At 43.6% G+C, this 25,333-nt stretch overlaps 1 protein-coding gene across 1 annotated transcript in view; it reads right to left on the bottom strand.

The window, feature by feature from the left end:
* The window catches only part of LOC148538345 (uncharacterized), a 231,790-nt gene that overhangs the window by 123,022 nt on the left and 83,435 nt on the right, over nucleotides 1–25,333 (bottom strand). The window contains exons 8-10 of the mRNA XM_088454387.1: nucleotides 10,763–10,852; nucleotides 7,592–7,718; nucleotides 301–439 (exon numbers count right to left, since the gene is read on the bottom strand). Of these exons, the coding sequence (XP_088310513.1) occupies nucleotides 301–439; nucleotides 7,592–7,718; nucleotides 10,763–10,852 (356 nt within the window). The remainder of the gene's footprint in view (nucleotides 1–300; nucleotides 440–7,591; nucleotides 7,719–10,762; nucleotides 10,853–25,333) is intronic.

The raw sequence follows: 25,333 nt of genomic DNA on the forward strand, positions 1-25,333 counted from the left end.
TCTCTCCAGCTCCAGCCAACACCACTTCTGTCTCTCCAGCCAGTTACCCTTATGTCGCCCCAGCCAGCAGTATTAGCTGGCGGCCGGTAAAAAAAAAAAAAAAAAAAGTAGTAACTTTTGCAGAAAGCAGTAACACGGGGGGGTAGGAGTGGCATGCCCCTTTCTCTGTCTGAGCACCCAGGCCCGGAACTCCGGTCCTAGCAGCCCCTCCCCCGAAGGAAGCCCTGACTAGAGTGAACTACAGTTGATCAAACAGTATATACAGCAGACATGTTTAAAAATAGGAATTCAAAATTCTACCTTGGCACAACAACTATTTCAAATCGATCCTTTATTTTTTGCTGTATAATTTCCTTAGTTTTCTTTTGAACTTTCCATGCATGCTTGACCCATTTCTGACAGCGTTCCAAGTCATAAGATTTTTTGAGCCTCTGCAACTCTGAAGAACAAATGCAAATTATTTTTTACTGTCCTTATGTTACCTTTAACTCGCAAAGTATGCCTTTATGTACTACTGTGTAAGTTTTTTTCCTTTGATTATATGAAATCGTAGGTTCGATCTTAGGTTTAGTTGTATGTGCAAAATAGAGTATTTATCGGCATAATAAAGCTACTGCATCTAATAAGAACTACATAAACAAATAAGAAAAATTTGTTAAATCTATATCAAAATATCTTTTTTGTTAATTTGACTATACATGGATTCATTACATTATCTTAAACAGCAAATTATGTTTACCTGATCATTTCATTTCTTCGAGATACTTCATGGCGGACATTACATCCCTTCCTTTTATTGTTAGACAGGAAGTTCCCCCCCTTGGGACCGCTTCCTTAGGGTATATAGGCTCACTCCTCCCCTTCCTCCTAAGTGCCACATTCAATTAAAGGCGAAAAGAGTTCGCCGATGCGTTGTTTTCAGCAAATTCCCGCGTATCACCCTATTCAATTCCAGGACATTTTCACATGTGCAAAAACTATTGACAAAAGTAGGCAAAAAAGTTTCACCACCCAAAGGCAGGAGAAAAGATGTGCAAAATCCCTATTTTCGCCTAAAACTGCGGGCATTTGGTTCAGAACCCTTTGGACACGCTCCCCCTTAATGACTACTTAAGCTAAAAAAAAAAAAAAAAAAAAATCTTAATTCACCCTAAAAATACGACATGCAATTTTTGGGGTGAAAACTTAAAAAGTGCATGAAAATGGGTAAAAAGTACTGGGACTGGTATTTTGGGGTGCTGTATGGATGAGGCAGGCATTTTTAGGATTGCAGGTGGCTGCAGCAGGTTTTTTTTTTTTTTTTTTTTTTAAAGCTTTTTATAATGCGCTTTACAGCCAAAAAAATGTAACTAGTGCCCATTTAAATGTACCCCCAATTTAACTACAGCAAAAATGTATTCCAAACAAAATGGCTTTTTAACATTTTACCACACTTACTGTATGTAAATATGCTAACTGCCCTTTGAACCAGTTTAAGAGCCCAAAATACTTTTATTATGTCTATTAATAATCTTCTATAATGATCTCCAGGGTCAGTTAGGCTTTTTATGTGGTACAGACTGATTTCCCCAAAATTACCTGTCCTTTTCGCTAGTTTTGCCATTTGCACATCTGCATATTTGCCTGTTTTGCAGTTGAATAGGGCGAAAAGCGGGAACGCGCTTTGTGAAAGTATGCGATAACTTCGCGTACACAGGCGAATAAAGTGAAAAGAATGCAAAAAATGCATTTCGCCGGCCGTGACTTTACACCTCTAATTGAAACCACTCCTTTAGTCTTGAGTGTCTCCTCAGATTCTGAACCTGGGGGAAAAAAATACACTTATAACTCTTTTCCGCCAAAAACCCGGGTCCGACCTGGGTTTTCAGACATGGTTCCAACCCAGGTCAGACCCAGGTGAGGCATCGTTTACACAGCACCATCGATCTGGGTTATTCTCAGGTCAGCCCCATTCACACTGAACCTGGGTCTGCCCTGCTAAACTTGAGAGGTCATAAAAAGGGGGAGGTGACTGCTCCACAACCACCAATCAGCTCATTTTAGGCATGACCCAGGTTGGATAACCCGGGTTGCACTGTTTACACTGCACCATTACCCAGGTCCATCCAGGGTCCGACCCTGGTAGCTACCTGGGTTGGATTGCCAGGTCACTTGACCCAGGGTTATTTTTCAGGGACCCTTTTACACTGAGCTGCGACCCAGGTAGACCCAGCAAAAACCCAGGTTTTTCCTCTGGTGTAAAAGGGGTATTAGATAGGGTATATTATAGGCTGTCATGAAGTATCTCGAAGAAACGAAATTATCAGGTAAATAATTTGTAGTTTTTTTTCTTCCTACTTCATGGCAGCCAGTACACATGTGGGATATACCAAAGCATAATATAGGGAGAGACAATAAAATAATCTAATAGAAATTTTCATGCTTAATGATCATATTTCTTTATGCCAATACCCCTTTTAAGGACTTCCAAAGTGGGCATCTGAAACATCCAAAAGCATAGCGCTTAGAGAAAGTATGAACATACGACCAAGTAGCCATTGCACAAATGTCTTTACTAGATACTTGAGCCTTTCTAGCCATTGCCCTGATTGAGTGTGCCCTCAGATTCTCTGGGACTTTCCGACCATTCTCCTCATATACAAACATGATTAGCTGTGTGATCCAATTTGTTATTGTCCGTTTCATGGGAGCCCCACCTTTTATTGCACCTGTATGTAGGATAAACAAATGCTTTGTTTCCCAAAACTCTAACCAAATAGAGATTGCTCACAATAAGTCCAGCCTATGTAATCTGTCCTCCTTCTCATCCTTCGGCTGTGGAAAACACAAAAGCAATATAATTACTTGATTTAAATGAAATTTAAATGAAAAAAAACTTGTTTGTTCGTTCTCGGATGACCTTGTCTGGCAATATATTTAAATAGGGCTCTTCTGCCCATAATGCTTGTAGTTCACCAACTCTTTTGCTGAAGAGATTAAAAATAAAACCTTCCGGGGTAATAACTTTAATGGGATCTCAAGTAACGGTTCAAACAGAGCTATAATTAATGCATTATTAGATTCAAGTCCCATGTGTGTAAGACAGACCTAATTTGAGACCGTATTCTTTTCATTGCTTGACAGGAAATTTTACAAGATTCTCCTCAGATAACCTTCTATCCAGTAACACACTTACTGCTGCTATTTGTACTTTAATGGTTGAAATTGCTAAACCTTTTTCAAATCCATCATGCAGAAACCGCAACAATTGTGACGTGTCAGCCTTCATGACATCAAATCTCAAACCTAACCAGATTGCAAGGCTTTTCCAGATTCTGTGATCGATATCTGAAGATACTCTCTCTTACATTCATGAGAAATTGTACCAGTTGTTCAGACAGTCTTTTCTGTCTTCATAGTTCCCATTTAATTTCCACACTGTCAAATGAAGGCTTTGGACGTTTGGATGGAACAATGGACCCTGATGCAACATCCCTGTGTGATCAGCAGAATCCAAGGGTCTCCCACCACCATTCTCACCAACATTGGAAACCACTCTTCTTGGCCAATAAGGAAGAACTGTTATCACCTCCACTCGACCTTCTCTGATCTCTTCCACGGGCAATCATTGGAAATGGTGGGAACACATACCACAGTTTGAAATTCCATACTGGGGAAATGTATCTATTTCACTTGTTCTCAGCATATGGTATGGTATCTGGAAAATAAGAGTGGAAGCTTGGCATTTTGATGTGTCGCCATCAAATTACTTGAGGGTCAACACATCAACTCCCACTCACCTAATACCTGATGTTGGCTCAGAAATCTGCAACAACATTGTCTTTCTCTGGTATGTGAAGAGCCGACAAGGCATTGAGGTGTTCTTATGCCCATTCAGAATTCCTGACACCGCTACCATTAGAAGTAGACTTCTAGTGCCACTTTGACTGTTCAGATAAGCCACTACTGACACCTTGTCCGAAAATCTCTTTAGATGTCTTATTAACCGATTACGGAAGCAATTTATTGCTTCTTCTATTCTGAGGTAATTTTACATATTTACCTCAAGACAACTTCAGTATCATTCCAAACTGCCTTAATTTCTCTCTGGTTTGAGGCCATCCTTTTCTCTTTAGACCAGTCTCCTTGCGGACTTAGTTGCAGCAGGTGCGCTCCCCACCTTGATGAACTTGCATCGGTGGTTAAAACTAAAGACTGAGTTTCGGATCAGAATGTTATTCTGCAGTTTTAAATTTGTACAAGATAAAGAATCTCTTGTGTTTTGATGTAGGCTTATTTGATAGGACAGAGGAAACCCGTGTCTGCTGCATTGAAGCAAGTTCTACTACAACCTTCTCATACTCCATATTGCCCAAAGGATTATGTCTATGGTGGAAGACATCATTCCCAATAGACTTGATCCAAGGCGTAACAATATTGTGTCGCATTACCGAATCAAAGAAGCTAATCCTTTCTAAATTTTTTGCGTCATTTGTCTGATAACGCAATCTTAGAGTGTCTACCAGCATACCCTGGAATTTTATTTGCTGTCTTGGATCCAAACTGGCTTTAAGCCCAGTTTATAACCCAACATGACATTGAAGGAATTCTAATCATTCTGTCTACTGCCTTTTGTACCATTTCCTCTGAACTTCCAGCAGTTAGATAGTCTAAATACTGCCAGTTTGCTATTCCGTGTCTTCTCAAATGAGCTATAAAAGTCACCAGGACTTAAATCAACTTTTCGGGATTGTGGCAGACCGAAAGGAAGGTAAGTAAAGTGAAGAGGTCTCCCCTGGAAACAAAATCTCAGCAATATGCGATGTTTTCTGTTAATTGTAACATGGAAATAGGTATTCTTTAGATCTATTGACACCAGAATGTCCTCCTGGTCTTGTGTCCACCAGTGTGGATTTCAGTGTTTCCATATGAAATGTCTTCACCTTCACAAATTTGTTAAATTGTCTGAGATCCATAATTGTTCTGAATCCTCCTCAAGGTTTTCCTACCAGGAATATCGGAGAACAGAAACCAATCTTTTCTTCCAAAAATGGACAAATTTAAAAAAATTTTATTTCATCATATTTTCCAAACTGTTTCACAGAGTCTTAACTTCCAAAGTTACCACTGTAACTCTTGATTCCACAAATTTAAATTCTATCAGATACTCATGAAACACTACTTCCAGAACACATTCGTCCCGAAATGGACATTTTTAAAAGACTTGTCCCTGCTGTACAACTTTATCTGACAAGTTTTTTGCCTCGGATCGTTTCTCCAATGGGACTGACGAAAGGCAAATGACAGTCCTGCAGAATATCTGCTACTATAGTGCCATCCAGGTCTATAACTGCTTGCTTCCTTTAACTGTTTAGGAGATGGCAAAGGATACATGCTACTAATTTATCACCAAAAAGCAAGGAACCTACACACAGGGTAAAGAATTTTTTATTTTTTTTATGTACATCACTTACCCAAGAGCATAGCCATAGAGTCATTCCCACTATCACTCCTGCTACCATATCCAATATGTCACTTGAAGAACACAGATATTCTTATAGCCTTATACATTATAGAGACTTCATTGTAAATAATGCCTTACAATTTTCTCTTCTAAGTTTGTGTTCATAACAGATGTCCAGAGCCTCAAAGTTCTAGAGACCAAGGCTATCCCAACACCAGATTTTAGAGACTGCTGCGGAGCTATGTATTATTTTTAAGGAGCTTCCCACACAAGCATATGGAGAACATACAAACTCCATAATCAGGGCCATGATAGGAACCGAACCCACAACCTCAGTGCTGTGAGGCAGCAATGCTAGCCCTTACACCATATGTGCTGCCCCATCTTCAAGAGGAATTGTAGTTTAGATACAATTTCAGAAACTGCTGCATCAATCTTAGGGACAACACAGTAAGTTAAAAATGGAGTCATTAAAAGGATACCCGGATGTTATCAACATTCTTTATACATAATCTCCTTCATAATCATATCTATCGAAAAATATCTGCTTCTCTCAGGGCCGTAGCTAGGGTAGTGCAGCCGGTGCCATCGCACAGGGCACCACAGGTCAGGGGGCGCTGTTTGGGGCTGTCAAATTTCTGTTTATTATCATTCTTGCTTGTAGCTTCCTCTTACTCATCCCCAGCATCTCCTGGCCTCTCTGATCTCTTCCCTGGCCCTTCCCCATGAAGCCATGGCTTTTTTGGGTGCATTATGTCCCTTTGAAAAATGAGGGGGGCGCCAATGCTAGGGCACCAAAAAGTCTAGTTACGGCTCTGGCTTCTCTCATATCTGTCTTCAAATCATTAATCTTACACATCTTCACAGCTTCATTATAATTCATTGATTTAAAAATACTTTTTTAGTAGAGTATCCACAAGATCCTAAGTTAAATATTCTAACATCAGGTTGTAGAGAAGGCTCTTATCCTATGATCCTGTGTCTAGCAACATGGATGACTCCAGGTCAGACTTTTGTGGAGGGCAAAGCAACTCCATTACACTTGGTGCTCAGATGCATGTTCAGACAGTCCATGCACAGTAATCTGGGCAAGACCGGGTCACAGACACCTTCGTGCATAGCCGCCTGCCACAACCATCTCCAGAGCTTCTGCTCGCCAAACCCCACAGGGATACAGGACGGCTGCTGGGACCAGGAGACATAGCGATTAGTGGGCGCAACACAGGGGCCCATAATTCTGCAGCACACATCAGCTTCTCCCCGGGGTGCTGACCCCCTTCCAGGTCACAGCTCCAAGAGGCGTATTTACTGGGTAGTCACTGAGGCAAGTCCTCTGCATTGATTAAATAAACTGCCCTACACTGCCTGTACTAGGAGACAGGAAAAAAGACTAAGGAAGGAAGGGGAGGAGTGAGCCTATTATACCCTAAGTGGAAGGTCCACTGTCTAACAATATGAGGATGGGATGTAAACTCACAAGTAATGGCTGCTATGAAGTGGAAAGAAGAAACATTTTTTTTAGAGAGCAACTGTGCTATCAATTCTTTACCATGGGCAGAGATGAAATGCCTGTACTGTGTATATAATTTATTTTTTTTGAGTTAGGGCTCTTAACATGCTTCTTTGCATAAATAATAATAAGAAGTTTCTGTCAGTACTCAGACTGGGTAATTACAGTACATAAATGATCCCAGAACTCTGAGTCACCATAACCAAGAAACACTAACACAGAGGTTCCCAAACGCGGTCCTCAAGGCTCCCCAACAGTCCAGGTTTTAGAAATAACCATGGTTGAGCACAGGTGACTTAATTAGTACCTCAGTCAATTTGATTTAACCACCTGTGCTATACCATGGAAATCTCTAAAACCTGACCTGTTGGTGAGTCTTGAGGACCGCGTTTGGGAACCTCTGCGCTAACCTCTCTAGAGATTGTACTTATAGTTGTAGTTTATAGTTATACTATAAAATGCAACATTTACTGACTCACAACACTATATCTGCTTGTCTGGTATAACACCTAGAGGATGTTAAACTGTCTTATTCACTGTGAGAATGTTCAATTTCCAAAAACAATGAAATTGCAGGACTAAAATAAAACAGTCACTATTTCTTTTAGCTGTCAGTAAAGAACAGATTTATTTCATACCATTTGTCATCTCTATCACCTTCTGCTGCAAGTCATATTTCTCTGCAGATTGGTTCAGTTCCAGCTTTCCTGATGAAAACATCTTAAGTTGAGACTTCGCAACTTCGATTTGTAAAGTTAGTTGTTTCTATTTAAAATAAGAAAAAAAAACAGATGAAATATTCCTCCTGTGTAACTGCTAGCATTGTAACCTTTAAGAAATCACAAAATCGGTCAAGTTTCCAAGCACTTTATCAAAACTAGAAACACTGGGCTTTTTAGCTATGCCTTAGTGATTATTTTTTTAATTATAGGCTACTGTACTTACATTCATTTAACACAATTTAATGGTTTTCAAAAGGTTGTTTTAAAAAGGAATGAGGTCAGCAATAATGTGCTTCTTGCTTGGTGTTTAGCACATACTGAGTAAGAGGTGCAATGCCGAAGTTCACACAGTTGAGCGTTTATTCGCTACTGCGCACACGCAAAAAATTTACAAAGCCCCTACGATGAATGCGTTACACAGTGTACGCACAAAGATGCTGATGTGTTCAGGAGAGAGAATGTCAGATATGGGGAGGCAAAGTGATTGTGTTTTTGGGTGGTGACTGGGAGGTTTTCTGAAGTGAATACAAAAAAGTATGCCTCATTGAAGTGCTATGGGAGTGCGCGGACGTGTCAGTGAAAGCGACTGCAATCCCAGATGCAGAGCCGCAGTCAGAGGCCATGTTTACACGGAGTAACTGCACCTCTCATAGGGCTGGTACAAGCAGGGCTGCCAAGAGCCGGGCCAAGGCCTAACTGCGGAAGGTGTGTCCAAGCCCCCTTAAAAAAGAAGAAAGAAAAAAAAGACATTGTTGCAGTGCCGTGAAGGGGTGCTTTGCAACAAACGCACAATTGGACACAGCGGCTTCCCCCTCTGAATCAGACCCACTTTATTTATAGTAAATTTTGATCAAAGTCACGCTAAAGTTACAATTCAAGCTGTCATAACAGTATCCATGCAAAATTAACAGGAAGATTTAACAAAACTGAAATTATATCCGATAATATGGAGTAATGGGGTAACTGTTTTATTATGCGTACCAGCCTTCACGTGTGTTCTAAAAAAATTGACCTTAATAAATTAAATAAGTTAAAAACTACTGTGTTCCACCTCCCAACATGATTTTTCATCAATACTTGCAACTTAAGGATTTTTTTCGCTCTCACTTTTAGTTTTGTTCTCGCCCTTTGAAAAACTATAGTCAAACTGGTCCCACATTCACGGGTTTCATATCCTTTCTATAAAACCCTGTCCTCACCGCCTCTGTTCCTCTGCAACGCCTCCATGAATGGAAGAGTGCCGGATCTCGGTGAACCCCGTGATGCAGGGGATTGATCGGATATTTAGACTGTGCTGCATCAAGGAGAATGCTTACAAATGACTATTTTCATACTATTTGGTACCTGCTAGGCTCCATAGAGTCCTTCCCTTTCTGGGCAGAAGTGCGGTTTCTACTGACCTTTTTGATGTCCCCATTGCTCCCTCTACCATTCCCAGACCCCAGTAAACACCAGAACTAACTTGCCAGACATGTTCTCAGTGCTGCTACCTGCTTGATTGCCTTCCTCTAGAAATCCTCTAACCCTCCTGTGCTCTTAGAGAATCTGTTTTTTTTTTTAAAATGGAGCGTATGACCAGCACAATGTAGTCTCAGCACAATGGTGTCCCTGCTCTTGCTTTTTAACCATGATCCTTCCTTCTGGTTCTGCTACTCTTGTTGAATCTTCTTTGCTGTTCTCTTTTTATATTGGATATGGAATCCCTTAGCATCCCTCTCCTTCTGTCCCTCTTCCCCTGTTTTCTTTAACATTTCCCTAAACACCTGGTAGTCAAGAGGTTTTTCTTCTAACCTTTCTTTACAGAAAAGAAAAAAAATATTAACATTTACACTGAATATAATGTGTTTTAGTACTTTCAGAAGTTTATAACTGTTTATAACAACTGTTTAATATAAAACTGAACGTCTGCTGGACAGCATGCAGGAGTCAGTGGGTCTCTCCACAGATCATGTATCCCTGTTTGGCCATCTGATATGTTGGGCCTTGGACATGTACAAACTTGAGAAAATTTGTGAAAGACAGATAGAATTCTAGCATGGGAGTCCAGCACTTGCCCTAGACCTTGCACAAAGGTTTCATTATCTGTCAGAAGCCTGTGTATGTTACTAGTAAGCTTTCCTGAGCAATGGCTCATGTATTAATAACTTTATAGTCATTGATGGACTGAGTCACCACCCTTCTTGCACACTACTACTGTCTGCACTCTTCACTGATCTAAAGCACCGGCAGCAAAGATGTTTCTAGGCAGGTCTGGCACTACCATCAAATAAATGTAGACAGTCACCAAGGTGGCCTATGATTATGAGGTGCCTAAAACATTGAATAAGTGGCATAAGAGTTGTATAGAGCTTCTAATATCGACCGGATATACAGGTGGCACAAACTCCAGGAGAAGCAGCCTGGTTTCTGGATTGCCGGACAGGCAGCTTTAGTTTAGGGTATAGGTACTGTATATCTTGAATAATGCTATAAATGTCAATGACTATGATGTGGAAAATATAATATAGACCAATTTCACAGTTTGAATGGAATTCCAACTGAGAAAATATTTTAAAAGTTTACTCTAATTCTCTATACTTGGCTGACAGCTGTAGTCCAGTCTTTAGGGTATATTTACTAAAGTGCGAGTTTTTAGAAGTGGAGAGGTTGCCCATAGCAACCAGGTTTTAGCTATTATCTTCTAGAAGGTGTTAGATAAATGATAGAATAGAAGCTCATTGTTTGCTATGGACAACTCCACGTCTAAAAACTCGCACTTTAGTAAATATATCCCTTAGAGTCAGCATTTGTGTAATTCACTTGCTCAAACCTCACCTCAGATCATCTCCCATACAATGGGCCCTGATATTAACACTAAGGTGATTGGTTCCGGATAGCAGACATACTGCAAAGCATAAAGCATTACTATTTTTCGGGAATTTTTAAATCCTTCAATTTGTGAAAAGGCTTTAAATTGTGCATTAATTGATGTTCATTTCTATTGTAATAGTTGCCATTTAATACAAAAAAAAAAACTTAAAAAACCTGCATCACCATAGTAGTTTATATTTTTCCATGTATACTTACCATTGTTTTCGGTATACTTACAGTATATTTAACAACACTTCTGCTTTGCTTGTACTTAAATCCAGCCATGCAAACAAAACACATGTAGGCGCACACAGCCTGAAGGTCACCCTGGGTTGAATATGAAAAAATAATCTTCACTACTATAAAATAAACACATTCATGAATACAGTTACAAAGATGTATACTAAATACAGTAACTGATCTAATATTTAACATGGCTCTTAAGTCTATAACTTTAATAACAGCAACCTGTAACCAATATGACGGTTCAGAGATTTAACAGTATAAACTAACCTCCATATTTAAGAGATGCCCCAGCAGCCTGACATTCACTAAATTGTGGAGTGAGATCAGGGGAGTAGCGAGGCTGGTTCCAGTGGAGCACATGCTCCGGCCAGGGTGCCAGAGATCAGCCATCCGGCGAATGGCAGAGCATGTGCTGAGCCTGGAACACAGAGATCAGTGCCTTTAGACAGGGGTTGCTCACCACGCCTCCCGTATGGATGCACTGATCTATTTATGTGCTTCAGGCTCAGCTCTTCAGCAGGTGGAAGATCTAAGTAAGTGGGGAGAGCTTTGTGAGAAATTTATACGCTACATATGTAGCCTCAAGGTGGTATTTTGCATAGGACCCTACGGGATCTTAGACTCTGGGACTGAACGGAAGGGAGGAAGGGTGGATCCACGGGTAATAAAGAGGGAGGAGGCGGTCCCCTCCCATCATCACCCCTGGCTACTCGTCTTTTCCACCTCTGAGGTGGGTTCCATCTACCACCCTGGTCCAGACATCAGCCGGCCTGGTTTGCACGAAGGAGAGAACATGACAGCTGTGTTCCTGCTGCTGAGGGGAGGCCTGAGCCGGGTGCTGATGCTGAGAGCCTGGGGCGTGGCACCCATGACTGGGAAAAGCTTGAGCGGTGAGTCTGGTGAGGTCACGCCTGACTGCTCTGACACCAAATTCCAATAAGGAGCACTACTGTAACATAACGTACATAAGGGGCATTACTGTGGTATAATACGAACTGAGGGGAATACTGTGTAGCATAAAGTAGACCTGGTACAAAATAAAGGTTCTTTCCCATAATAGAAAATCCAGCACGTCGGGATGCTGAATACATCCAATAGAAAATACCATCCAAGATATCCCTTAAAATTGCAACCTCATTCCCTAAATCTCATTCTTACACTGCTCAGCAAATCAAGGCATTTAATTTAAAGGTCTCAAACCATAGCCTATGGCTATTGGTTAATTTGGTGAGTTTTAGTATGCATCTATAAGATCCACACAAATTTCTCGTCTCCTGCTGAGTGGCACTGTTCAGGTGTAATGATCCAGAGACTGAATTGGAGTACAGAGGCAGAAAGGAAGGCAAGAGACCAGAGGATAGTGCAATAAAGGAAGGCCAAAGGCAGCTGGGTCTGGTACACAAAGAAGCAGATAAGGCAAAGGGTAAGTTCAAAGGGAGATGGAGTTTTTCACAACTCAAACCGAGCAATCAAGAGAGAACTAATGTTTGGACCAAAAAAGGCCTTGGGGGACGCCGAAATTGTCAGATGCAAATTCAACATTTTATATTAAGTAACATTTTTACATTTTAAGTAATCTAATTCCACTTGTTTTGTGTGGCTGCCTTTAAACACTATTCCATAAAGTACAATGTTTCCTTGTAGCTTTGGAGGGCTTATTTCAGTGGTATGCAGTCTGGATGACAACATTTACTGTGTGGGCAGTCATATGGTTGACACCAGAATGTTGAATTTTATGATGTCAACACTTAATATGTTGACATCTGGCAAATCCACATAGTCAAAATGGCAACAATAGAAATGTTAGAGTCAGGATTAGTGTATGGGTTATGGTTAGGGTTAGTGTGTAAGGGTTATATAGTTAGGGTTAGTGTGTAAGGGTTATATAGTTAGGGTTAGTGTGTAAGGGTTAGGGTTAGTGTAATGGTTAGGGTTAGATATTGACATTTTAACATGTAACTTTATGGTAGTTTTGACAAGTTCCAAGTCAATATTGTGCATGTGGATATGTACCTGTTGATATGTTAAAGACTAAGGGGCCTATTCATCATTACTAAACTTTCCCTGGATTTAATTAGGTTTAGAACTCGCATGGAGTTCTACCTAATTACCAGAGGAATTCATCATTCCTCCTCCCTATAACTATTCCGAAAAGTTGTCATTTTTGCGATGACAGCTTTTCAGGAAATAGATAGTTATCCCTGTCTACACTAACTTACCGCAGCCGGAAACAGTACTGCGCATGCGCTGTTAAATTCGTTAACCCAGCGCATACACAGCACTTACCTGCCCGCGCAGCAGCCTCCGGCTCCGTCCTGCTGGTCTGTCACATGGTCTCTCAGCAGACCACAGTACAGATTAGGGAAAAAAAAAGATTTTTTCTAATATTTATTGTGTTCTGCTGGGAGAACACAGTGTCCAACCAGCCTCCGGAGCCAGAGAACGCACCACAGCGCCGGAGGAAGACGCTGGGGGACCTGTCCAGCTTGCAGCAGGTAAGTTTCACCTGCTATTCGCCACCTCACATAATTTTCAGAATTTGATGAATACCATAATTTCCACATCCCCATACTAAGGTATGGGGAGTGTGGAAATTAACGCAGGGGAACTTAGCAAGGAGATATCCAGGGGCGGATTGGGCCGCCGGGAAGCCGGGCCGTTTCCCCCTGGGCCGGTCCCATAGTCCCATCAGTACATGCCTGTCACCCCCTCTGCCGGGCCAGCTGCCGCGATCGGAGCTCACCTCCGATCGGGCAGTGTAAACTGCGCATGTGCAGGAGATTACAGGGAAAAAAAAAATAAATGGCCGACGGGGAGCTGCTTTGCGGAGCCCGTCAGCCACCTCCGGTCCTCCTAATCTAGAGGTAGGCATTAAGCAGCCCCCCAGCCCTAATCGCTCCATCAGTCCAGGAGAATCAGGAGCCGGCCAGCCACTTTTGACAGCACTGCATTAAGTAAACACAAACCTAGTAGGTAAAATGGATTGCCTAAACCATCTATGTTTTTTTTATAGTGCAGTGTTTACAAGTATTTACTTGCCTTGCAGTGGGAATAAAAGTTTTATATATCTATAGATAATAATATATATATATATATATATATATATATATATGTATATATATATATGTATATATATATATATATATATATATATATCTCTATCTATCTATATTAGGGGTGTGCACCGGCCACTTTTCGTGTTTTGTGTTTTGGTTTTGGATCTGGATTGGTTTTGCCAAAACCACCCTTCCGTGTTTTGGGTTCTGGGTTTTGTGTTTTGGATCTGTATTTTTTTGAAAAAAAGCATAAAAACAGCTAAAATCACAGAATTTGTAGGTTTTTCTGCTCCTATGCTATTATTAACCTCAATAACCTTAATTTCCACTCATTTCCAGTCTATTCTGAACACCTCACAATAGTGTTTTTATGTCCAAAAGGTTGCACCGAGGTAGCTGGATGACTATGCTAAGCGACACGAGTGGGCGGCACAAACACGTGGCCCATCTAGGAGTGATACTGCAGTGGCAGACAGGATGGCAGTTTGAAAAACTAGGCCCCAAACAGTACATAATGCAAAGAAAAAAAAGAGGTGCAAGATGGAATTGTCCTTGGGCCCTCCCACCCACCCTTATGTTGTATAAACAGGACATGCACACTTTAACAAACCAATCATTTCAGCGCCAGGGTCTGCCACACAACTGTGGCTGAAATGATTGGTTCGTTTGGGCCCCCACAAAACAAGCTGGCAATTAATCTGTCCCTGCACAAACTGGCTCTACGGAGGCAAGATGTCATCCTCATCCACCGATTCCTCACCCTCTTCAGTGTGTACATCCTCATCCTCACAGAGTATTAATTTGTCCCCGCTGGAACCACAGGTCCCACTGTACGTTCTGGAGGCTGGTCTCCCTGGAAGAGTTGATAATTCATTTTATGAACATCATCTTCTCCACATTTTGTGGAAGCAACCTCCTACGCCTTTCGCTGACAAGGTTCTCGGCTGCACTAAACACTCTTTTGGAGTACACACTGGAGGGGGGGCAACTCAGGTAAAATAGAGCCAGTTTGTACAGGGACCTCCAAATTGCTTCTTTTTCCTGCCAGTACAGGTACGGACTGTCTGACATGCCTACTTGGATGCTGTCACCGATGTAATCCTTTAACAGACAGACGCATGCTTGTCGCTGCTGCTTTGAGGATGCAAGTGCGGCTACAGCCCACACAATTCACAAAGACAGAAAAAAAAAAGAATAATATTTTTATTGTTTGTGTAGCACACTTTGAGGGTGTCACCACCCTTTAACAGACAGACGCACGCTTGTCGCTGCTGCTTTAAGGATGCAGGTGGAATCTAGACGGGATTAGGAACCGGGGACACACTACCTCCATCAATTGTCTAAATCCCACTGCACTAATGGCGGATACCGGACGCACGTCTAACACCAACATAGCAGTCAAGGCCTCAGTTATACGTTTTGCTTCAGGATGACTGCTGTCGTACTTCATCCTCATCGCTAGGGACTGTTGGAGGGTCAATTGTTTAGTAAAAGTAGTGATGTTCCTACTTCCTCTCTGGGATGATGAACAACTCCCAGCAGCAGCAACAGCACTAGGAGGAAGTGGTTCTTGATCTTTCCCTATTTTATTTTTATCGGAGAAAGTTTGGTCCTCCATTTATGTTATATTGATATATACGTGCGGCTAAAGCGCACACAAACACAGAAAATATTTTTTTATTTTTGCTGGAGAGTAGTGCACTTTGTGGGTTACACCACCCTTTAAGAAATGAGCCAGCCGGCTCTTTACTTATGGGACACAGGCGCACGCTTCGCGCTGCTCCTTTGTTGATGCACGTGCAGCCACAGTGCACACAAGTCACAAACACAGAAAATAATTTTTTTTTTGGTTTGGACTGGAGTGTACTTTCGGGGGTTACAGCACCCTTAACGGTCAAGCCAGCCAGCCCTTTACTTATGACACAGGCGCACGCTTGGCACTACTTTGTTGATGCACGTGCGGCTACTGCGCACACAATTCACAAACACAGAAAATATATTATTTTTTTAGCACTTGGGGGGAGCACCCCTGATGGACAGAGCACCCCCTGGACAACACTACAGCACCCCTTTAGGACTGGGACACTGCACAGGACTTTGGAGTGGACACAGCCCCTATGGAGAACTGACTGCACAACACAGTCCAGCCAGCCCCTATGGACTTTGAAGTAGTGGACACAGCCCCTATTAACAACAGCAGCACAGCACAACACAGCCAGCCCCTATGGACTTTGAAGTAGTGGACACTACACTACACTACACTACACTGCCCTAACTCCCACCCTCCCTCTTCACTGTCCACAGCCGAGTGAGAAAATGGCGCCGACGCGGGTACCTTATATAGGATCCAAAACCCGCGAGACTCGGAAGGCGGGATGATGACGTTTTGCCTCGATTTCAGATCCGAGTCAGGCGGGAAAAGTCGAGCCTGACTCAGATCGGGGAGGTTCGGATTTCAGAAATCCGAACCCGCTCACCCCTAATATATATATATATATATATATATATATATATATATATCCAAAGTCTCCTTATATGAAATAGAAGATATATATATATATATATATATATATAGTATATACACATATGTATATACATATATATGTGTAGGGTTGGGTTGGGTACAGTCGCAATCCCGACATCCGTAGACAAGTACTCCTAATGCTAACCTCTACCCCTCCCTCCCCGGTGTCTGAACCTAACCTCTCCCCTAGTGCCTAAACCTAGCCTCCCCCTCCCTGTATCGTAAACCTAACCCTTCCCCTAGTGCCTAAGCCCACACCCTAACCCTCCCCCCTAACCCCCGATACTTACCTTCGGGATGTTGGCAGTCGGTATTCTGGAGCCGATATCCCGACTACTGTCGGGATTCCGGCGCCGGTATATTGACAGTCGGCATCCCGTCAGCCGGGATGCTGACTACATCCCATATGTATATGTATATATATGTATATAGTATACAAAAATACTTATCTCCATTTCTGGTGTTCTCTTTGCACATGTGGGGTGCACTATGGTATATAAGGTAAGCACTTTTTAATATAAATGTTTGTATCCTGAAGACAGTGCTGAATAAAGCAGCACTGAAACGTTGATAATACATATACTGCTGTTTGTGTTTTTGTCCCTAGTGCCGCACCTACAGAACGTATATAGATAGATATAGGTGACATGTATTTTCCGTACAGTATGCTTCTGCACAGTGGCGTAAGTTCATCCCAGATGCCTGGAGGAGGCAAGTTATAAGTTAATGTCGCAATTTGCAGGGAGACAGGCTCTATACAAACAAAGGCAGCAGCTGATGGTCTGATATGGAGCTCTCCACTATTGTATGGTGACTTCTCTGGTGCCGGGAAGGGTTGCCATGTATAGGGCGGCCATGACGGTACAGTCCGGGTACATAGTTACAGCCCTAAGTGGGTTGAATATGTTGTGGACAAATGGAGGAGCTGCCCCTTCAGAGCTGGAGCCCGGTTGTCTCCCATAGTTCTGCCCTGCTGCAGCATGTTTGGTGTGATGGTCATCATAATGTCTCGCCGCTGCTGACTACTAATACATATCTTTGCCAGGCAGAATGTTTAATAAATGTTTGTTTGGTTTTTTTTGGAGGGTGGGGTGTAATTGCTATTTTATATTTATTGCACCTCTGAACGTTTTTATAATAAATGAGGTCAGCAGATAGAGGACAATATGTAAATATGCATGACCCTTTTGAAGTTATGTTCTATAGTAAGCACCACTACGGTATAGTATAAAGCATTGTGGGCCTGATTGTGAGTCAGACGCAGCAGCGATGTTGGATGCAGTGGAGCGGTGGCACCACGCACACATCAATGGTGTTTATACAGAGGGCAGTACAGAGTCAGACACACTCACAAAGAAGTGCATCAGAAATGTGCTGGGCGTTCCTGGGTGGTTACAGGGGGTTGCCTGATCAGACTGAGATGAAGCAATCGGTCAGGGTATATTATTGGAGTGACACAGGAGTGTTGCTGAAAGTGGTTGCATACAGAGACGCTGCGTCACTCATATTGGAGACCATACTTAGATGGATAATCTGCACCTAGCAGATGATGCAACTATTGATAATGTCTAAAGACGCACTAATATGTATTGCAGCATCTGTAGACGCTAACAATAGGTGTCTCAATCCTTGCATTATCAGACGCATGGCTGTGCACCATGTAAGGAGTTTGTAGCGACATTAGGATAAGGTTGCAGATGCAACTGCGGCAAAGGACGCACAGACGGGCGCTGCAGCTTCCCATGCAGAATCAGGCCTTATGAGAAAATACAAAATAAAATTATTCCATGAGTCTAATGTAGATCTTTAAGGTGCTGTTATATTATTCATTTCTGCAAAGCAATATCATTATTATAAATGTGCTGGGTGTTCCTGGGTGGTTACAGGGGGTTGGTATAGCAGCATCTATAGACGCTAAAAGTAGGCTTCTCAGGCCTTACACATTCCAACTCACGGTTGTACACCATGCAAGGGGTTAGTTGAGGAAGTAAGTGCGTCCAACTCAGAATCAGGCCCTAAAGGGGAGAGAATCCCGCCCCCCTCAGCGGACTCCACCCTCTCAACATACCCCATCATCCCACTAGGGCTGCTTTCAAAAATTTCCCGGGCTGGTTTTCCATCCCAATCTGCCCCTGGAGATATCAGTGATATCTCCGGTGCCAAGTGGCTTCATGAATACTAAAATAACGTTATTTTAGGAAAATGTCCTTAAAAACGTTAATTTAGTGTTGATGAATAGGCCCCTAAATTATGATTGTCGACATTACAAATTATGACAAAATCAAACTCCTTTCAATCACATCGGCTGTTTAGGACGACGATTCTTAAATATTCTGGATAATGTAATGATTATAATGTTTATTATGTGTATAATGTCGCACAGAGCGCAGGTGCACTGGGGATTGAAATGACCACGGCCGCAATCCCTATTTGCTGGGTGCCCGCTGAAATATATGTTACTAGAAGTGCGGTCAGCTCCTTTACACTCCAGAGCTCTACCTGCAGTGCCGGGCGAGGGATGGCGCCATTGGAACGCAGGGCGGCTTCATTCTTCACTTCAGTGACAGTGATTTCACTGATTTATGGACATCGCAGTTGTGTGAGTGTAAGTCGGGAGGACTACTGTAAAACTCATTCTCCCTCAGACAGAGAAGCTGCTCACTGATTGCTACCTCTACATGTAATGTACATGTGGACCAGACATGGCATAGTATGGAGATCCTAAGCACACTTCCCCAGAAGAGCGCAATTTATGGTGCCAGCAAAAAAAAAATTAGCCAATTAAACAGATACTGCTATGCAGTGCCGTAGCTAGGGTAGTGCGGCCGGTGCCATCGCACAGGGCACCACAGGTCAGGGGGCGCTGTTTGGGCCTGTCAAATTTCTGCTCATTATCATTCTTGCTTGTAGCTTCCTCTTATTTCATCCCCAGCATCTCCTGGCCTCTCCCATCTCTTCCCTGGCCCTTCCCCATGAAGCCATGGCCCTTTTTTGGGTGCATTATGTCCCTTTGAAAAATGAGGGGGACACCAATGCTCTTTCTGGCACAGGGTACCAAAAAGTCTAGTTATGGCTCTGCTGCTATGTTTGGAATCGAATCACCAAGAAAAGATAAGCCACTGCATTTCACTATATACTATAGCATCAAATGTCAAATGCGGGAGGGTTCAGACAAAATATTGATAAAATAACCAGAGTACATTTTATGGGTGCCGAAATGAATTTTATATTCTGAACCATACACAACAAAACATCTATAAAACAGCCTGTGTCAGATAAGTGTGTAATATGATTCTTTTACCTTGTTGTACTAGGAAATTCTATCTACATAATGTGGTTTGCTGAATGATGCTGTTATGTTGCAGTAGATCCAGATTTTTTTTTGTGTGTCCTTTCAGTTAGCAGGCAGTCATACACTGGAGATGTTATTGGGAATATTTGCTATTACCATCTGCACAATTTTTATGTAATCCGCTGACTGACAGATGCAACAAATACTGTAAATATAATTAATTCTTACATTTTCTCGAATTTCACCATACAAATACAGCGCCTGATTCAGAGGTGGTCGCAGTGTCTGTTTACGCAGATGAACGATTATTTGCTGTTGTTTCTAGAGAGAAGGGGGCCCGTGTGCAGTCTCCAACATGGGCCCCCTCCTCTGTCCGGTGGCCAGCAGCGCACTGAACTGTGCACGGCCAGCGCCGGAGTTAAAGACTCTGGGCACTAGAGTGCGCGCAGAGTCTATAGAGTATGCACAGGTCACTGCGAAAATGGCAGCGGCGGGCATTTACCCTGTACTGCACAAACGACGGAAAATGGCTGCGGCGCCCATTTTATCGTAATTTTTACAGCGCCGGAACCCCGCTCCGATGTGGGACTCCGGAGAGGTAAGTAATATGGTTGCAGGGTGTGCGGTGCGGGGCCCCCCTGGACCGCCCCACACACCCTGCACCCATTATAGATACGTCCATGAATCTCTCCCATTTGAGTTGGTGGTGGAAAGCCATGGGCGTTCCTGGGCAGTGCCTGGCAGGTGGCCTGAAGTGAACAGAAAAAAAAAAATTGCCATGGGCATGTTATGGGAGTGTCACGGGCGTGTCAGTGTACGCAACTACATTCTCATACGCAGAACCACAACATCAGAGGCCATGTTTTAAAATTTTTCAGGAAAAGGGGCATATGTACTAAGTGATCTATTTACTATGCCTTGTATGGAGAGAAAGTGAACAGAAAGTCCCAACCAATCAGCTCTTAACTGCCATGTCACATGCTAGGATTAAAAAATGACAGGAGCAGATTGTTTGGGACTTTATCTCCATCAAAGGTTTAGTAAATAGACCCCATAGAAAGAGAAATTGGAAAGTGGTAATCTGCCAACCAATCAGCTCCTGTCATTCTTCAGCCTGTAAGATGAGCAGGGTGGCTGGTATTTTATCACATTCCAATTTATCACTTTCCAGAGCTTAGTACATCTCCCCAAAGACACTATGCCAGCTATAGGGCGCTTAAAGTGTAAAAGGTGCAAGCGATGATGTATCGATGGTGGAGTGTTTACAACCGCTGGCAGAGTTACACTGTCCACAAGCATTGAAAGGAGGCATCTCAGAGCTTGCACTGTCCGGCGCTCGCAAGTACATATAATAGGAAGGCTAAAAAGTAGATATGGTAAGAACTTACCCTTGTTACCACTTTTTCTATGAGGTCCATAGGGTCATAGGGTCCACAGGAAACCTTGGGGTGTAGGTGATGACGAAGACATCCGGGCACCATGCAGTTACATTTTTTCTCCCAGGATGCAACGGGGCCTCCCTCTATACCCTGCCCCCGGGCCAGAGGCTCCAAAGGCCGAAGGAGAATCAAAGAAGAAAGTCTGGAACACACTAGAATCACATTCTCACAAAGAAGGAGATGGAAAACCAGTGAACAGAACTAAGCCCATCTGAAGCACAGGTGTGTCAGGGCGGGCGCCCTGTGGACCTTGTAGAAAGGGATAACAAGGGTAAGTTATTACCATCTCTCTACTTTTCTACTTCAGGGTCCATAGAAAGTCCACAGGAAACCTTGGGGATTCTCAAAGCTGTACCCTCAAGGGCAGGGAAAGCTCCTGTGCAGAAAGGAGAATCCGCAGTCCGAAGGAAGCATCCTGAGTGGCAAAGGTATCAAAGGCATAATAGCTCAAAAAGGTCTGGATAGATGACCACATGGCCACCTTACAAAGCTGTACAGCCAAAGCACCCCGACTAGCTGCCCACGAAGGGCCTACAGACCGAGTAGAATGAGCAGTAACAGAGGGCGGGACTGGAAGTCCCTCAAGAATGTAAGCCTCAGAGATAGTCATGCAAAGCCATCTAGCCAAAGTTTGTTTATTGGCTGGAAGGAGGGAGATTGGAGGAAACGGGTACACAAACTGAAAAGTCCACTTGACTGACAGAGGATCTACCAAGAGAGCATTGGTGTCTTGTCCTGGACCCGTATTGAAGCAGCTTGTGATTTAGTCGAGAAGCCATGAGGCCCCACCTGTCCATTAGGAGTTGAAACACTTCTTGGTGAAGAGACCATTATCCTGGATGCACATCGTGATGGCTGAGGAAGTCCGCTTCCCAATTCAACACTCATGGAATGAACACCGCCGATATGGTTAGTAGATGGCCTTCCGCCCATGTCAGAATGCGTGACACATCTTTCATTGCTGTCTGACTTTGAGTTTATCCTTAATGGTTTAGATAAGCCACTGTCATGGCACTGTCCGACTACTTGCACGGGTTTTCTGTGAAGCAACAGCCTGGCTTGCTGCAGAGCCCTGGAGACTGCCAGCAGTTCCAATATATTGATTGGAAGTGCAGATTCCTCTGCAGTCTACCTTCCCTGAACGGAGTACGGGCCTGTCACTGCGCCCAAGCCCCGTAGACTGGCAACAATCTGAAGGACCCAGTCTGAGATCCAAAAGGGACGTCCCATGGTGAAGTGAGCCATCTGTAGCCACCAGGTTAGCGACAGGCGTACCTCCAGAGAGAGCACCAACATTTGAGTCCGTATATGATGGGGAAATCCGTCCCAATTGGAGAAGATCAATAGCTGCAGAGGCCTGGAATGAAACTGGGCATACTTCACCATGTCGAATGTCAACACCATGGATCCCAGTAACTGCATTGCTGAGTGGACTGACACTCTGCGATTGTGAAGGCATCTCCGTTCACACGTCTGCCAAGTTGAGATCTTTTCTGCTGTGAGAAAAATTCTTTGATGTTGTGAATCCAACAGGGCTCCCAGAAGGAGCATGCTTTGAGACAGAATCAGTGATGACTTTTTCCAATTTATCAACCATCCCTGTACCTGGAACACAAATATCAGTAGCTGCAGGTGGGGGTGAAGTACCTCTGATGACACTGCTATTAGCAAGAGTTCGCCCAGGTATGGTGATAGGCGGATCCCCTGCAGCCACAGATGGGCTGCCATTACCACCATGACCTTTGTAAACACCCAAGGTGCAGTTGCAAGGCCAAATGGCAGAGCCTGAAACTGGAAATGCTGTTGTGACACAGCGAACCTGAGAAAACATTGGTGAGCTGAAACAATCATAATATGCAGGTATGCATCCTGAATATCCAGGGATACCATAAAATCCCCAGGTTCCATAACCAGTATAACTGAGCATAGGGTCTCCATTCTGAACCTGGGTACCCTGAAGAATTTGTTCAGGGACCTGAGATTGAGAATAGGATGGTAAGAACAGTTTGGCTTCTGGACTAGAAAAAGGCTGGAATACCACCCTGTTCCTCTTTGGGACATCGGGACCGGTACAATAACTCCTGCCTGTAGCATGGATTGTACCACCTGTTGAATAGCCAAAGCCTTGTCCGCATTTTTCGGAAGCCCTGTGCAAAAGAATTGATGGGGAGGCCTTCTGCAGAAGGAGAGGGCGTACCCCAGAGAGACCACTTCCTTCACCCGGAATCTGTGGTAGTTTGACACCAGTACTGGGTGAATTGAAGTTGGCCTCCCATCCTGGGGTCCCCCAGGAGGAGGCCCATCCCATCAAGTGGAGGACTTGTCGTCATCAGGCTTGCAGCCGGACATCTGGTACTCCAGGGCTGCTTCTTAGGCCTGGCAGATTTCTTGGTGGTGGATAGCCTGGGAAAGGACTGAGTTTCAGCCTTACCTGGGGCCCAATAGGACAGAGTCCGAACCCCCTAAGAGGCGGAAGCAGAATGCAGACAAGCCGACTTAGCTGCTACTAAGGTATTCACAATCTTGTCCAGATCAGGGCCAAACAAGACTTTACAGTCATAAGGCAAACATTCCAACTCCTTCTTGGATTCCGCTTCAGCTCTCCAAGAAAGGAGCCACAGAGAATAGAGTCGCAATGGCCACCGATGAAACCCTGGCATTTAGTAGGCCAGTGTCCAAAGCTGCCTCATTTATATAGGTAGCCAAATCTCGTAGATCTCCCCTCAGATTCAGCTGTTCCCTGGTAGCATTAGAGGCTAAGGATGTTTCAAGGCTATTAGCCCAACATTCCATGGCCTGAGCGACCCAGCAAATGGCCATAGCTGGTCTGCACGCAGCCCCTGAAAGGGAATAGACAGTTTTACCTCCACCTTCAGGGATGACATCGAAGGTATAGGTAGCGTTGCACTTCTTACCAAGCGCGTGACATGGGAATCCACCATTGGTGGAGTCTTCCATTTGGAGAAATAATTCTCAGCAAAAGAATAAGAGACTAGATGCTTCTGCGGTTGATACAGCTTTCCAGGCATTTTCTAAGCTACCTCCAAGTGATTCACCAATTGGTGAGACAATGGGAATGTAGCCTCAGTCACCTTTTCTTCCATGAAATATGCATGCCTAGATTTAGGCGCAGAAGGCTCATTCTCCTTAATGATCAGGGCTGCTTTTACAGCTTGTTCTAGCCCTGGAATATAAATAAATATATATATATATATATATATATATATATATATATATATTAGACCTGACCCCCCACCTCCAGAGGAAGAAGCTCAGAGTCAGACTCATCCAGAAGCAGTCCATCAGCAGATGACACATCATTATCCCATACAGTAGATTGCAACGATAGCAAGACCCTTTTAGCTGGTCTGCTGATGTACATCAGCAGGACGCACCTCTCAGTCGCACCCTGCAATATAGCAGGTACTGTATTAACCCACTGATGGGGCAACACCAGTGAAGGTGTAGGAGGTTGCAGCAGGTTTTGCGCTGGCAAAAGGTGCTGTTGAAAACTGAACTGTGGACACATAGGAGGGCCTGCTAAATGCCCTGCAATGGTTGTTAGTGCTTTTGCAAAGCACTCCCATGGTGGCTCCTGCTGAATGGCAGAAGCCTCAGAAGGACCCGGGGCAGTATAACACAGGAAACACAACTCCTCAGAGGCTATGTCCCCTGCCCCTAACACTGATGTGCATATTTTAAAGAGCAGTTTAATAGGGGTTAATTTAGTCACATCATTCTCACTGCCAGACATAGTAAAGAGGATCACTTAATCAGAGACCGAGTCTCAGCTGCGACTTGTGCCACACCCGCACCACACCCCTGCTTATGGCCCAGAATAGGTACAGGGATAGCAATAAAAGAATGATTGTTTTTAGCAAAGAAAACAAACAGCTAGCATACAGTCACAAATGCAGAAAACAACAATACCTGCACTTAATGGCACTTCCTTAAATCAACTACAGAGACTTAGCATCTAGGAGGACAAAAAGTGCTACATACACTGACCACCAACCAGAGGAGAGGTATGTAGGGGGACCCGTACTCCGCACTGCCTGTGGAGATCAGCGACACACAGGCAGGAGAATGACCATCAAAAACTCACAGGGGAGGTGGAGCCGGAAACAGGAAACTGTCACAGATAAAGCCAGACCACAGTAGAAAGGTATGTTCAGCAGAGGGCAGGAGCCTGCTGTTAGACAGGGAAGCCTGCCTCCCCTGGCCAACGTTTAACCTCTGGGACGCTGGAGT

The sequence above is a fragment of the Taudactylus pleione genome, unplaced genomic scaffold (assembly GCF_031769625.1).
Source record: "Taudactylus pleione unplaced genomic scaffold, aTauple2 ptg000040l, whole genome shotgun sequence".
Lineage (NCBI taxonomy): Eukaryota > Metazoa > Chordata > Amphibia > Anura > Myobatrachidae > Taudactylus > Taudactylus pleione.